Below are 14,236 nucleotides of genomic sequence, written 5' to 3'. Positions count from 1 at the left end.
TATTCATCGGCCTGGCAGGCACTGGAGCAGCTGGAGGCCTTGCTGTTGGGGGCTTTGAGTGGAACGTAAGAGTCAGTTATGTTGTCAACTAAGATGCCATTGTTTACAGAGGGACTGGGGGTTTGTCTCCAAACTCTGATGCTAACAGTATCAGCAGCTACAAGTTCTCGAGCCTCAAGAGAGAAGCCTCCAGACATCCAGACAGCCTTAAAAACATGAGATCTTTATTTTAGTTTAAGTGGAATCCACTAAAATTATTAGCTCTTTGACCTTCCCAGAAGGCACATGGGCATACTTTTAAGCTTTAGTCTGCGCTCATGAAGATTAAACTAGAAGATAATGAATGCTGGAAAGGTACTTGGATAATCACAGGATTCTGGGTACAGGCACTTGGAAAAAAAGCAGCATGTGCTCCTAAATTCAGTGTAAAGCTATGAGAATTGGCAACACTGCGTTCATCTGTCAGCTGACAAAATGTGACGTCTCTGGGGTGAACATCTGTGTGTGAAGGCAGGTCTCATTCTGCCCTGTTGAAGTGGCCTGGAAGATTGCCACTGACACCACACAGAGTATGAAACCCAGGCCCTTTGTGTGTGCTGCTAATGAAATTTCTCAGCCACAGTGATGAGGAGTGAGATTAGTGCCAGCCTCACAATAGACATGGCTCACCTAACTCTTAATCTCTTGCCTATATCAGCAGAGGCTGCTAATAGAGCCGGATAGTTACCAAGCACAGACAAGGCCCACCAAAAGCTCGTTCCTGGGATATCTATTCACTGCACTGTTGATGACCTTTAAGTCTTTTGTGAAGAAACTAGAGCCTGTGTTCAGCCTGGTACATGTAGGACATACCGATATCCCTGTGCTTTAGGGAAATCTGTTCAGAAGCCCATGAAGACAAGATTGTATGTCAGGGCAAATATATCTTCATGAGTTTAGATTCATTACTTTCAGAGTGGAAAGGAGTTTTAGATATGCTTTTTCTCTGCCTTTGTCATGGGACATCACTCAGCTGCAGGGATCATATGAGCATCTTTCACCTAAGCCAGTCTCTGCCACTGCAGGAGCCATGGCTGTTCTCCTCAGTCACTCACAGTCTTTGCTCACAGGGATCAGTTTCATTTCTGATAACTTAAATAACTAATCAAAGTAAAATCTGTACTAATGTAAGTGCTTGGATGAAAGGTAATAGCCTGAGACAGCCAGAAGGTTTGGTTCGGTAATCCAATGGCTTCTATTTATGTTCAAGGTCTCCTGTTTGAGTTTTTGCTGGGTTTCAGAGAAGAGATACATGGTGAGAGATGCCTTTGCACGTTCCAAAAGACCCTTTTCCTGTGGCAAAGCAACAGAGCTGCCCCTTTATCTACCAGCAACGCACATCTGCAGCAGCCTGCAAGGAGAACATCCCAGCAGAGTCTTGCTGTTGCTTATTTTTTATGCTCCACAGGGACAGTCTGCTGCCTCAGTCTCATCATTTGCTAATCAAGCAACAAACAGATGCTCTCATCCTTCTCTGAATCACTTAACTCTTCATTGCCACAGCATAAGTGGTTTCAAAGGACACCAAATACAACACCATCTTTCAGAGCAACAGAACACACCATTTTGCCCATAAGACCAGGAGATGGAACAGGACGTGGCAGACATGACAGAGAGACACAGGGCTTAGGAGGATAACTTCAAAAGTTTCTAATTGCATTGCAGTCATTCCTCCACTTGACATCTAATCTGAGCAAGGAGAAAAACTCAGTCTGCTTTCCAAATATATTGCATGCCACTGTACCTTTCTGCTTTCTTAGGAAAGAACTGAGGAGAAGGATGTTCCCCTGTGTTGAATCACGTGCCTTTATTTTCTCTGTCTCCTTTAACAGGCTACCTGGGCACTTCTGGCTCTCGGCTGGATCTTTGTGCCTGTTTACATTGCCGCAGGAGTTGTCACCATGCCTGAGTACCTGCAGAAGAGATTTGGAGGGCAGAGGATTCAAATCTACATGTCCATACTGTCCCTCATTCTCTATATATTCACCAAGATATCCGTATGTATCCAACTGAACACAACCCTTGTGTCTAGGGCAGGGGTAGGTCATCCTGGTACAATGCAGGGCTGCTCAGAGAGAACTCAGGTGTCCTTGAAAGGACCAGCTCAGCTACCAGAAACAGCAGCAGTGTGTTAGTGTACTGCTTTGCTCAAGTAAATACCTGCCTCTGTACTGATCATGGAGACCTATCCTAAGAGAGAGAGAGCCCTCATTAAACAGCAATGCACAGTGAGAACTTTACAGGGATATAGCAGCTGATTACTAAACAGTAAGTAAGTACCATAAGCTGTCTGCCTGCTTTTCCTCTTCTATCACATCAAACCTTTGACAACACAGACAGGGGAACTGCAGCATTACCCCATTGGAGGATCTGGCTGCCTGCATCCTGTGTAGATGTGTTAAATTATCATAACTTGGTTGTTGTTGTTGTAGCTGAGTTCTCAGCATTATGTATGTTATGGTTATTCCTCTCCCTTCCTGTCACTTGTGTTGTATAAAAAGGGTATGGAGAAAGGGAGGCTGGTTCTGGCTTAAGACAAAACTCGCCTTCCTGGATTGCTGGTAGCCAAAAGGCAATATAAGCAATGTGTATTTCCCTTCATTTAAAAGCCATCAATAAAGAGGCAGGATGAATTTACGCTCAGAGATTTGCTAAGAACTACTTGTGCCTTTGTAGGGACAGGACTGTACTTCAGAGTCCATTACAGGGACTGAAAATGTTACTCCTTTGTCTTCAGCTGATTGTTCCATGGCCATACAAGTCAGTTTTTACTAGACTCTGCTGAAGTATTTAGAAGTCAAACTGCCTGGGAAGGTATTGACTGGAGATGAGGCACCCATGTGCCTTTTGCAGCTGGCTTCAGGGTCCTTCTCCCAGGCTCATTATGTCTCAGGTCCTGGGAAGTACATTAAGAGGGGTTCCAGCGTAGAGGTATGGGATAGATTTCCTCTAATGGCCAGCTCTGGGTAAGGTCACCCATTGCTGTCACCACTGCCCCCAGGAGCTATGCTCTGTGGGACTGAAGCATTGCCCAGAATGAGGTCTTGCAAAGAGACATTTGAAGCCGCTTTACCCATGAGGGGTAAATGGAAGATCTCTGCTACAACAAAGCCACGATGTGCACAGCTACACCGTCAACACATGTGGCAAAAACAGACCAGTCTTTCAAAATGACCTTCAGCAGAGCAGTATTTGCCAGTGCTTTTCAGACAGGACCCTGGCCTCAGTCACTGCTGTTTCATCTCAGTGGTTTCTCCTCTGTGCAGCTAATTCACGCGTGGCTGACGGATGTGGCTGGTGGAGTTTATGGGCATGACGGGTGCTTTCTATTAAGCAGTGCTATTCTTTGTAGCGAGCTCATTTAGCGGCTGGCTGGACAGCAGGCAGTTGGTTACAAGAAGGATTGTTCTCCCCGTGCTTTTTGCCCAGACACAGGTTAGCAACTAGGGCATTGCAGAGGCTTCCCTGCTTGCAAAGAAAAACAGAGATCCCCACAGACAGAGCTGAGAAAGGACTGATCCTGTATGGTACAGAGGTGTTTGTATTTCCTGCTTGGAAGTCAAAATCCAGAAGACACAGTGGTTCCTGTGGTGTACTGACAGTTTGTCCTGTCTCAGGGTTACAGAGGTCAGGAGTTTCCCTGTGCTTGCTTTTAAGGTGTTTATTTCAGGCACAGCAAATAGAAATTTTGCCCCATCTCTTTCGCCTCCCTTGGCAAATGTCTTTACCTGTGTCTCACCCCATACCAGATCTGCAGGTGTCCTTCAACATACTCATCTCCCATATCACCTTCGGCATTTGAATGATGTCATCTATATAATGCCAGGTTTTGCTCAGTTTCTGGTTTCACTTTTTCTGCCAGTAGATGCAAACAAAACAGAGCCGATGGTGGCTTCTGTATTTCTAGTGAGGTCCTCAGCAGGTATAACCTGTTTTTCTGGAGTTGGTCTGGTATGCTGAACTGTACGTATAGAAAAGCAGCTGTTGACCTTTTCAGATAAATAGATCATGGTACAAGGCATACGTGATTCTTTAGGGGTCTTTCAAGCAGCAGTGTCTCCTGTCCACTGGGTCACCAAACTGAGTCTTGGGAAGAACCTGGTCTCTGCTATTTGCCCCTATTTCCCTTGTCTGTCTGCCTGTCTGTGAATACATGTGCTCCTGCTCTCCATGGATGTCTTCACGGTCAGAAAAGAATGGCAATTGCCCCCTATACCTCGCTGTGCCGTTGAGGATTACATGCACCTGTAAGAGAGTCTTTAAATTAATGGGGTTTTAGTTATAGGACCTTGATTTTTACCCTCCTGCTGCCCCAGCTCCTAGATACTGAGAGCTCTGTCCTGAGGAAAGATTTTCCTTACACTGAGAACAAGAATATTAACAGCCAACAGCTCCATGCTCTCTTCTCCTCTTCCACTTCACCTTTGTGCTGTCCTCCCTTGTCAATGCTCTCAGCTGCTGAGGGCTGCAGGCGGCTTTATTAGATTCCACTTGCACGAACTACTACTAATGCCAGACTGCCCTTGGTTGTTGTTTTTTTTTTTTTTATTCCAGACAGACATTTTTTCCGGAGCATTGTTCATCCAAATCTCTTTGGGCTGGAACCTCTACTTGTCCACTGTGGTCTTGCTAGCAGTGACTGCTGTCTACACCATAGCTGGTAAATAGCTGATTTTAAGAGAAGTGTTCTAAACTGGAGCCTAGGACGTAAGATTCCCCTTTCCTCTGTAGGGAAAAGTATTCAGGTCCTGTTCTGAGGGAGAGATTCCCCCAGTTGCTGGTAGTACCTTCCCTGACACTCCCAGCTGTTGGAGACGTCTTGGTATTCCCCTCTTTTTCCTGGCCCAAGGGAAACTGGTTTGGGGGAACATCACTGTTTTCTAGTGAATTTTCTAACGCTATAGAAGGCTCCTGGCTCCCTCTGTGCAGATAGCTACCACTGCCCATATTTGCTCTTTTTTTCTCTTTTTGCAACGTTAGCATCTTTAGATACTAAGATGCCAAACTGCCTCCAAGTCCTCTCATGAATGTGGATGGAATCTTCAGGCCATTTCTCACAGAAGAGCTTTTGATAGCTCTAGGCTCCTGGGCGCCAGCTCAGTGTCAGCTTTTCCCAATGGGTCTGTCCTGAAATCACAGGGCTGGGGCCAAGGAAAACCTTTTTCCGGGTGAGTTGCCTGTTCCATTGTACATGGTGACACAGTCTGTCTGTTGTCTCTGGTTCTCTGACAGGTGGTTTAACGGCTGTGATATACACAGACGCGCTACAGACCCTGATCATGGTGCTGGGAGCTTTGGTCCTCATGTTCATAGGTAAGGGGAACCTGCAGTGGCACCATACACTAGTTTAATGGTCCCAAGGTCATTAGACCTTAGCAGGGTACCTCACTTTTCATGTACTGTGTAGAAATTAGTTTTAACCGCTCACAGAAGTGGTGCCAGCAAAACTCTTATTTGCAAAGTCATCAGACTTGCTTTATCCTCTGCACTAACTGTATCTGTACGGAGGTGAGATTCCGACTGCACCTCACTGGTTTGGGTTTACCTAGAGTTGCCAAAGAGCTTGTAACACTGCATTCCCAGAGCCAAATTCAGCTGTCACTATGCTCATGTAAATTCAGAGTAATCCTGCTGACTTTCCCTGTTGACTTTGGGAGTTACTGTAGATTCATCCGGGTGTAACTGAGCAGTATATATAAAAAAAAAAACATAACAAGGAACTGACCATCATTAATATTTACTTTAAACCTTCTTTGCAAACAGACTATAGTATAACTTGTTTCAGGTCATACCCACTCCAGCTCTTGGAAAATGTGTGAGTGAAGACTAGATGCTGAGGACATTGTGGGGATTAGAATCATGGAAATTTTCCTGCATTGATCCTCTTCCAGACTAAGTGTTAAAACCACAAGGACTCTGGGCAAAATCCAACCGACTTCTGTAAAAACCTTGACTGCCAAAAGCAAGGGTGGAATTAAAAGAAAGGAGATGAGAGAAAGACAAGACAAGAGAAAAGTAATCATAGGACTCAGATAAGGAAATAACTTTGCAGGGAGCACCCAGCCTTAAAGGACTGGCATTTTCTTCTCAGGATTTGAAAAGGTTGGCTGGTATGAAGGACTTCAGGAGAAATACAGCACAGCAATACCGAAGATCATAGTCCCAAACACGACCTGTCACCTGCCACGTGCGGATGCCTTTCATTTGTTCAGGGATGCAGTCACCGGAGACATTCCTTGGCCTGGCCTTGTATTTGGCCTCTCTGTGCTGGCTCTTTGGTGCTGGTGCACTGACCAGGTAAAGAAACTCTGTCTCTCCAGGCAAACCACCACACCATTATTCCCAGTCCATTCCTCACTTTGTGGATCTGTGAGCTGAAACATAACAGTGTGCTTCACTGTGCAGGAGTTACTACCTCTTTACTAGTCTAGACCAGATTATCTCACTCCTTCCACCTTCTCAGCAAGCTGCTAATTTTGTGCACTTCTTAATGCAGGGAGAGCAGCTTGTTTTCTTCTGTCTTTATCCCACTGTGTGTTGGTGAGTTCTGGGTTTCTTCATGCGGCTAGTGCGTCAAAGATATGAACATGTGGATCTGGAGCTGGCTTTGCTGTGACTTTGTGTAGACCTCCAGACAAGCTCTTTGTATTCCCAGAGGTCTTAATTTTCTTCTGCCTTTCCAAGCTAGAAACAAGGAAAACTGTATTTGTTTCTCAAGACGTGGTGCTTTTGTGCTTTAAGATGAGATAATTATGGAAAACCCACCACTGTACTTTTACCGAAACACCTACAGTCTGCTTCATTCCTTGTCTCTTGCTGCCGTACAGCTGCTGTCTCCAGTCCTCAAGGTGGCTTCACTTCAGTCAAGGGCAAAATGATTCCTGTAAAGGAAATTTCCACGCTGCCCTCTCCTATAGCCTGTGCACTGAGCTCTGAGTAGTGGCAGCAGGTGGCAGTCAACCGAGACAGCAAAGTTGCTGTTGGCATGCAAAACACCCTGGGATCCTGCTGGATGAAAGTCATCCACGAGACGAGAGACAGAGATGGATCTGCTCTCTCTGTACTGCTTCTGGTTTACTCTCTGCTCCCTTTCTGCACTGATTGCAGGTGATAGTCCAGAGGTCTCTCTCTGCCAAGAACCTCTCCCATGCCAAAGGTGGATCAGTGCTGGGAGGATATCTGAAAATCTTCCCCATGTTTTTCATTGTCATGCCAGGAATGATCAGCAGAGCTCTGTACCCAGGTAAACCTTCAACATTCCTTGCCACAGGACTTTATGCCTGCTATGACCACTAATCCCATGCAGGTCCACCAGAACTTCTACACCTCAGAAACTGCTATTCTGCAGGCATACTGAAGAGATTCCTCTTTCACAATGGTGTTCCCATGCCCTTCCTCCACCTCCAGTGCTCCCACAGTGCAGAAGTCACTGCGAGTATCCATATGGGGCATATTTTGCCATCAGGGGCACATAGCTCCATGCTGTGGACATTGTATGCATCTGTCTATCTGTATTTAATCAGGGAGATTAAGTATGAAGAGCACTGAGGTTCTCCTTCAGGTCCTACAGATTACGTTCATTAGGCATTTGGTGAGAGTTTTAGCAATCTACCACACAGACTCATTCAGTTCGTGGTGGCTTATGCAAAACTCCTCTTTTGTGAAAAACCAAGTGTTCCCCTCCTGTTGTGTCCCAAGGAACTGTCATTGCTGATTTCTCCAGACCATGCCGCTTTCTGGGAAGAGCACCCCAGTTAGGAGGACCACTCCTGAAGGAAGGTGGCCTCTGTCCCAGATTTCCTCAAATAGGAGTAAGTCAGCCTGCAACATCCTTAGTAACCCAGCTGACAGGTTCATGGAAACAGTCCAGTTCCCACAAACGACAAATCATCAAGGATTACAATTATGCAACATCCAGGAGAGTTATATCTGTACCCTCACAGAACTGTAAAATGTCATCTCAAAGCTTCACCTTTATTTTATGATGTAAAATGCACTACAGCTCCACTTGTTCCAGCTGTACCTCTGAATTTATACAAAATGCACAAGGCACCAAGATTTGTTGCCTTGAATTAAACAGCTTATGGCTCAGCAGGGTTTACACTGACTTGTTTTCCTGTCTTCTGCAGATGAAGTGGGCTGTGTGGACCCGGACATCTGTAAAAGGGTCTGTGGAGCTGCAGTGGGTTGTTCCAACATTGCCTACCCTAAACTTGTGATAGAACTCATGCCTGATGGTGAGAAACCTTTACACTTGTGGTTGTGGGCTTGAGTCATGCTCTGCACGAGGGGATCAGACTGCCCTTATCCATCCTAAGGATGAGGAAATCTCACTGCAGTTACCAGACATCGGCTGAGAGGCCAGAGGTCTAGTCCTGATTTTAATTCCCTTTGTTGCTCCCCTAGGGCTCCGGGGTTTGATGATTGCTGTGATGATGGCAGCCTTGATGAGTTCCCTAACCTCCATTTTCAACAGCAGCAGCACTCTCTTCGTTATAGACATATGGCAGCGGATCCGCAGAAAAGCTTCAGAGCAGGAGCTGATGATTGTGGGCAGGTCCTTACATTTCTTTATATCTTGTTGCTCTCATCATCTGTTTTGAGTGCAGCATTTACATTCTTCTGTCCAGACTCGCTGAGAAAAATGCGGTCCCTAAAATACAGAGCATGAGGCAGCCTGGGAAAGAGCGTTGCATTTTCCAGCTTCATCTCAGATAGACCTGGTCAAAGAGAAACACTGAGCATTCCACTGAGCTAGGTAGATCATTGCCTCTCTCTTCTCTAAAGCATAAATACTGTCTTAAATATAAGTTTTAGAAAAGCCAAGGGTGCTCCAGAGTCTCTGTCACTGGAGGTCTTTAAGAACATGTTATTTTTGTGTCAGACAGGAGTGATACATTGCAATTACTCCATGTTTTCAGGGAAAACTGCAGGGAGCTGGGTGTCCCAGCTCTCTGTCTCTGTGATAAGTTATAGTGCCCTTTGCGAGCAAGCTTTGGTACTGCATTATATCATGGCACATAAAGTTCTCCTCCTGACAGTGGAATTTAAGTTGCATTCTGCACGATTGTGGTACTTTTCCTCTTGAATCAGGAGCATTAAGCTCTAAACTTTGCTGTGGGGTGGTTGAAGGCTGCAGGCAGCCTCATACTCCACCACTGTAGAGCAGTGAGAGGGGAAGCACTTCTCGTTCAGCAATATGGAGAAATGTCTATAACATACAGTGCAGAGATGAAGAAGGGTTATTATGGTATGCACCCAAGACCCCAGAGGCAATTTTAATAAGCAGTGAATGAGTTGGAGTTTGACAAAGGCACTAGACTGAGCATGTTATTTGCTTGTAAAGGTGGTGGAAAGATTGCTTCCGCAATCTTCCAGCTCCCTCTCTCTGTTGCATCTAAGAGCTAGTCCTTCAAAGTACATGTCTCTCTCTAGGACACGCTGGGTTGAAGGGCTTGCACTGATTCAGCTCACTGTGGGAGCCACTATGCCCTTGTGGATCTCTTATGCATGTTGACTGGCAAGTTCTAGCTCAGCTCACTCTAATCTGTGAAGTTAGCTTTGGGAATTGGTTGATTTGACTTTCTGGAAGAGAACAATTTTCTCTCTTCTTGTGTAGACAGGGAAAGGTTCTCCTTGAGAGTGATCTGTGGGTTTTTTCTTAGGGAATTCTGAGAGCAATTGGAAGTGTGTTTTGCTGAAAAACTTCATTTTCGAGTGGACTCCACCACCCACAGAGCTAATACAATTTTATCCTCATCTTCCAGAGTCTTTATCCTTATTCTTGTAGTCATCAGTATTCTCTGGATCCCGATCATTCAATCAGCCAACAGCGGCCAGCTCTTTGACTACATTCAGTCCATAACCAGCTATCTTGCCCCACCGATCACAGCTCTCTTCATCTTGGCAATCTTCTGCAAGAGAATTAATGAGCCTGTAAGTGGAGTGTCACCAACCAATTGAGATATCTATTTAATTTGATAAAATAAATAAATCACTCTCCCCTCGGTACCTAGCCTTTGAGACTCTTTAAGCTCGCAGCCAGTCCAGCTAAAGTGTGACAATGACAGCCTCTTCATGGCATGCCTTAGTGGATCTTAGCCCAGTCTCTAGTGTATGTGTGTTTGCTTCCAAGAAGCCACTGTAAGTGCTACATCTTGGCAGTCTCATTTGAAAAAACAAAAGGCAAAGTTGTTCCACACTTTAGGGATGATATGTCAAAGTCTACTTGGAGATATTTGTTAGGAGGAGAGTCCTGCATTGTCTGTGCTACATCTGTTCCATGTTTAAGGACAAAAAGAGAAAACGAGAATTTAAAACTGAAATATCCTTCTCTGATGCATGTCAGTGCGGGTTTCCATCAGACATAAAAGGTCTTTGTCTCAGAAAGAACAGAAAAGGAAAGAAAAGAAAAAAAGGAAAGAAAAGAAAAAAAGAAAGAAAAGAAAAAAGAAAAGAAAAAAGAAAAGAGACAACTTCATCCAAAGGTTACATGTGGTGACCTTTTCTTTATGCTTGCCTTTTCTCAGGGTGCTTTCTGGGGCCTCATGGTTGGTCTAGCCATTGGTCTTGTTCGGATGATCATGGAGTTTATTTATAGCACACCGTCTTGTGGTGAGGAGGACAGAAGACCAGCTGTGCTAAAGGATTTGCACTACCTCTACTTTGCCCTCATCCTCTGTGTCCTCACTGTGATTGTCATTGTCCTGATTAGTCTCTGCACCCCACCAGTCCCTGAAGAAAAGGTAAGTGACTTGCAGTGGCACCCTTCTCTCAAACACCCCTGCCTGGTTTCCAAAAATCTCTGAAATCTTCTTTTCCTCCCATGGTTAAGAAATGGTGTGTAATGCTCCTGTTGCAAAGAAGCCCCTGCTCCTCAGCTTTCTATTCCCCAGGTTGCAGAGTGTTAATGCTTCCTGAGGCACTGAGTGCTTCAAATTGAGTATGAGTTCCCATGCTGCGCCTGGAGCTGGGCAGACACCACAGCCCATCATAACTGGAGTAGAAAGGAAAGAAGAAGAGGAAGGAGACAAAATCATATTACAGAACACTGCTGAGGAGGAATTAAATATATCTAATTGTAGCATCTACCCTGCTTCAGCAGAGCCAGCATCAATCTTGCAGGCAAACAAGATTAATGTCTTTTGCAACATGGGCATTTAGGAAAATAACGTTTTGTCCCAATGTGATCTCAATTACATTTAATAACTTTGAGTCAGGCACAACTTTCTTTTACTTAACACATTAAAATGGTGCAGAGTTGGGAGGCTTTATATAATAAAAAGTTAAAGCAACTCTTCCCAGTCGCAAGTTTTAAAGCCTCTGTCAACGTAACAAAACTGCCATCTACCTCCAAACAAAGGTTACGGGGTAGATTTAAAAGAGATATTTTTTTCCCTGTCTAACTGCATGAGGAAGTGAGGGCGATGCCATCATAGCATTTTCTATCTTCTGCTTCCTCATAATTTGTAAAGCATTAACCGGTTCTATCAATGTTTGATGGAATGTTAGTGGTGTCAAAGATAGCCAGCTCCTGAAGATTACAGTAAAGCAGGTGCTCAGATAGAGGAGGAAAGACTGTCTTTGTGTCAGCTTTGAGATAAGGTCTCAGTTTTTATTAGCTATCAGAGGATCCACATGGGAGAGAGAAATACTGGCAAGGAGGCACCATTAGTTCTGCTGCTTACGTTGTTCACTATTGCTCAGGGGTGGCCAGATGGTTGCCAGCTATTAATTACTGTGGTTTAATGAGTTCTCACTCATCATATGACCTGTGATAACTAAACATGTGCAGTGCTCCCTGCCCACAGCAATAGGAAGATAAGATGCATTAACATAGCACTGGCAAATAGCAACTGCATACCAATAGGTCAGGATGTGAAGAAACTGGCCACAGCACCTGCAGGCTTTTTAGTTTGGCCTCAGAGCGGTAAGAACATTTAAAGCATGTTTTAAGAGGGGGACTTCAGGATGAAAAGTTACTATAATAGCATCGGGAAAAGAGAGGTTATGATCATAAGAGGCTCCTTGGAGATTTCCAGTAGAAATAGGGGGGTTTATAGGTGCTGGACTTAAGGAACCTTATTTGACGTATTCTTCAAAGAGCCAATGATCAGAAAAGGTGGATTCAAACTGGAAGTGGTCCAAGGAGGATCCAGTGGGACAGTCATGGAGGATAGATTTTTGTCTGAAACACCTGTGAGCAGTTATCCCAGAGAAACAAAGGAGGAGTGGTGGTGGCTGGCCTCCCAAGTACATCTGGAGAGCCACGGTGGGAGGAGAGCTTGCTAAAGGGCAGTGCTGGCCATGAACAAACACAGGCTGGGCTTTTCTGGGGAAGTTTTCTAAAGAGGGATGTTCCTGATAACCTTTTGGAAGGCTGTGGGGCCCCACATGGTGCTGAGCTTAGTGCTTGACCTATGTTTAAAATATTCTGTTGAAGAAAATTAATGACATTTAATGATGTTGCCTGTGGCAGTGAGAAGATGGACACAGAGACCCAGATCAATCATATGATGATGGTGATGACCATTCATGCCCCATGTGCCCCTCCCCCCTCCACTTCCTTCCCCACCCAGTATCTTCCCACCACAAAGAAAATGAGATGGGCTCCAGGCAATACGTGTCACTAAATGGTAGCTAATTCCCCCTTCCTGTAGGTTGGTACGAATGGGAGAGTATGCCCCTATTTGGATTTAGTCGGATTTCCATTGAGTTTCTACTATTTATCCTCAATTTGAACAGGAAGGGTCTGATGCTGTTCCTCAGAGAACTGCCAAAGTGAAGTCGTGGGTTTTAAGCTGAGGGAGGTCCCAACATTGCTGGGTTGCTGCCTCTCTGATATGAATCTGAGTGGGCAGCATTAAACGCAACATTTTTCATTATCCCTCAGACACACTCACCCCAACTTCTGCCCTAGACACGACAGAGGTGTAGGGTTGGACCATCACTATGGTGGTTTCTCATGGTATCCTGCAAGCAGGGCTTCTCATTTCTAGTTAGTGGCTGTGCTGAGATGGCTCAAGGACAGAAGGGTTTTGGCAAGGAAGGGCAGGAGGTAGATATCAGGATGGACTTGTCAGGCTCTAACCCTCTGGGAAGAAACTAGCACCTGAAATTCATGTTTAGCCATTAGCAACCTCGGATTGCTGGATTTTGGCATGCAAGCAGGCAACCTGTGGTGAAGAGCCTGTATGTCCCCATGATGGTGGCTGAGAGGGGGAGGCCGGTAGCACATGTCCTGGCTGAGGATATCTGAAGCTCTGGTGCTTCCCAGTCCCATGTGTTGGTCAATTCACTTTGTGAGCCTCAGATACGTTCCCCATAAAAATTGCCTGGGGCTAATTCTGCTAGTCCTTATCTGTGTAGAGCTTTGAGATTCAATGATGAAAGACACTGCATAAGAGCTAGGAATTATGGCATTTATTTTGTTAAGCAAAAGGAAAAGAAAAACAAGGCACCAAAGAAAAAGCCAAGAAAATACAGTGATAGATCATACTTCAGCAGATGTAAATCAGTGTAGCTCCATTGCCTTCAAAGATCAGGAACAGCTGTTGAGCACAGTTACGATGCTTTACACCAGCTGAATATCTACACTGGACAACTTTAAATATTGAATCTCAAAGCTTTTGAGATAGTAAATGGGCAAAAGGAGAAGAGATTTGTATCTGATGTTAGAGCGGTACAGCTAATGTGCCTGGCTTTAAATGAATTACAATTCAAGAACTGCAAGCTGTAGCATTTTTTTCCTGCTGTTTTGGACACTCTCCCATCCCTGTGGTGATTGATGCTGTGCTGGAAAACAAGTATGCAAGGAATTTGTTTGGTATGCTCCAGAGTTCATATGTCTTCATCGTAGGTAGTCCATATTGTGTCACGCCGTCCTTGAAAACCCTGCAAAAGAGCTTACAATTAAATCTGAGACTGTGAAGCTGAAACACAACTGTCAGGTGCCAGATGGCATTTTGGAACAGAAGGATTTATTCTAGTTTACAAACAACAAAAGAAAAGCTTTGCTGAGTTCTTGCAAACTCCCTCGTCCAAGGAGAATGTGAGGGTCAAAAGCGAGAAAGCATGAATGCTACACAGCAGGTCACTTCCTCAGGGGTCAGGCCTCATCCAGACAGGCTGATGGATTGGCAATTCCACCTGATGTACTCTGGGGTCAGGGATGTTTTCCCTGTGTCTTGAGGTCTGT

The 14,236-nt window shown here is 44.9% G+C and overlaps 1 protein-coding gene across 1 annotated transcript in view; it reads left to right on the top strand.

Annotated features, from left to right (window-relative positions):
* SLC5A9 (solute carrier family 5 (sodium/sugar cotransporter), member 9) overlaps positions 1–14,236 on the top strand; it is a gene marked incomplete at its 3' end in the record, with an annotated part of 21,046 nt that overhangs the window by 4,131 nt on the left and 2,679 nt on the right. The window contains exons 4-13 of the mRNA XM_010135849.1: positions 1–65; positions 1,872–2,036; positions 4,594–4,699; positions 5,272–5,352; positions 6,131–6,336; positions 7,147–7,282; positions 8,169–8,276; positions 8,446–8,596; positions 9,807–9,975; positions 10,569–10,784. Of these exons, the coding sequence (XP_010134151.1) occupies positions 1–65; positions 1,872–2,036; positions 4,594–4,699; positions 5,272–5,352; positions 6,131–6,336; positions 7,147–7,282; positions 8,169–8,276; positions 8,446–8,596; positions 9,807–9,975; positions 10,569–10,784 (1,403 nt within the window). The remainder of the gene's footprint in view (positions 66–1,871; positions 2,037–4,593; positions 4,700–5,271; positions 5,353–6,130; positions 6,337–7,146; positions 7,283–8,168; positions 8,277–8,445; positions 8,597–9,806; positions 9,976–10,568; positions 10,785–14,236) is intronic.

Source organism: Buceros rhinoceros, unplaced genomic scaffold, assembly GCF_000710305.1.
Source record: "Buceros rhinoceros silvestris isolate BGI_N320 unplaced genomic scaffold, ASM71030v1 scaffold5205, whole genome shotgun sequence".
Classification (NCBI taxonomy): Eukaryota; Metazoa; Chordata; class Aves; order Bucerotiformes; family Bucerotidae; genus Buceros; species Buceros rhinoceros.
Note: the sequence above shows the minus strand (reverse complement) of the source record. Positions and strands in the feature narration are given on the sequence as shown.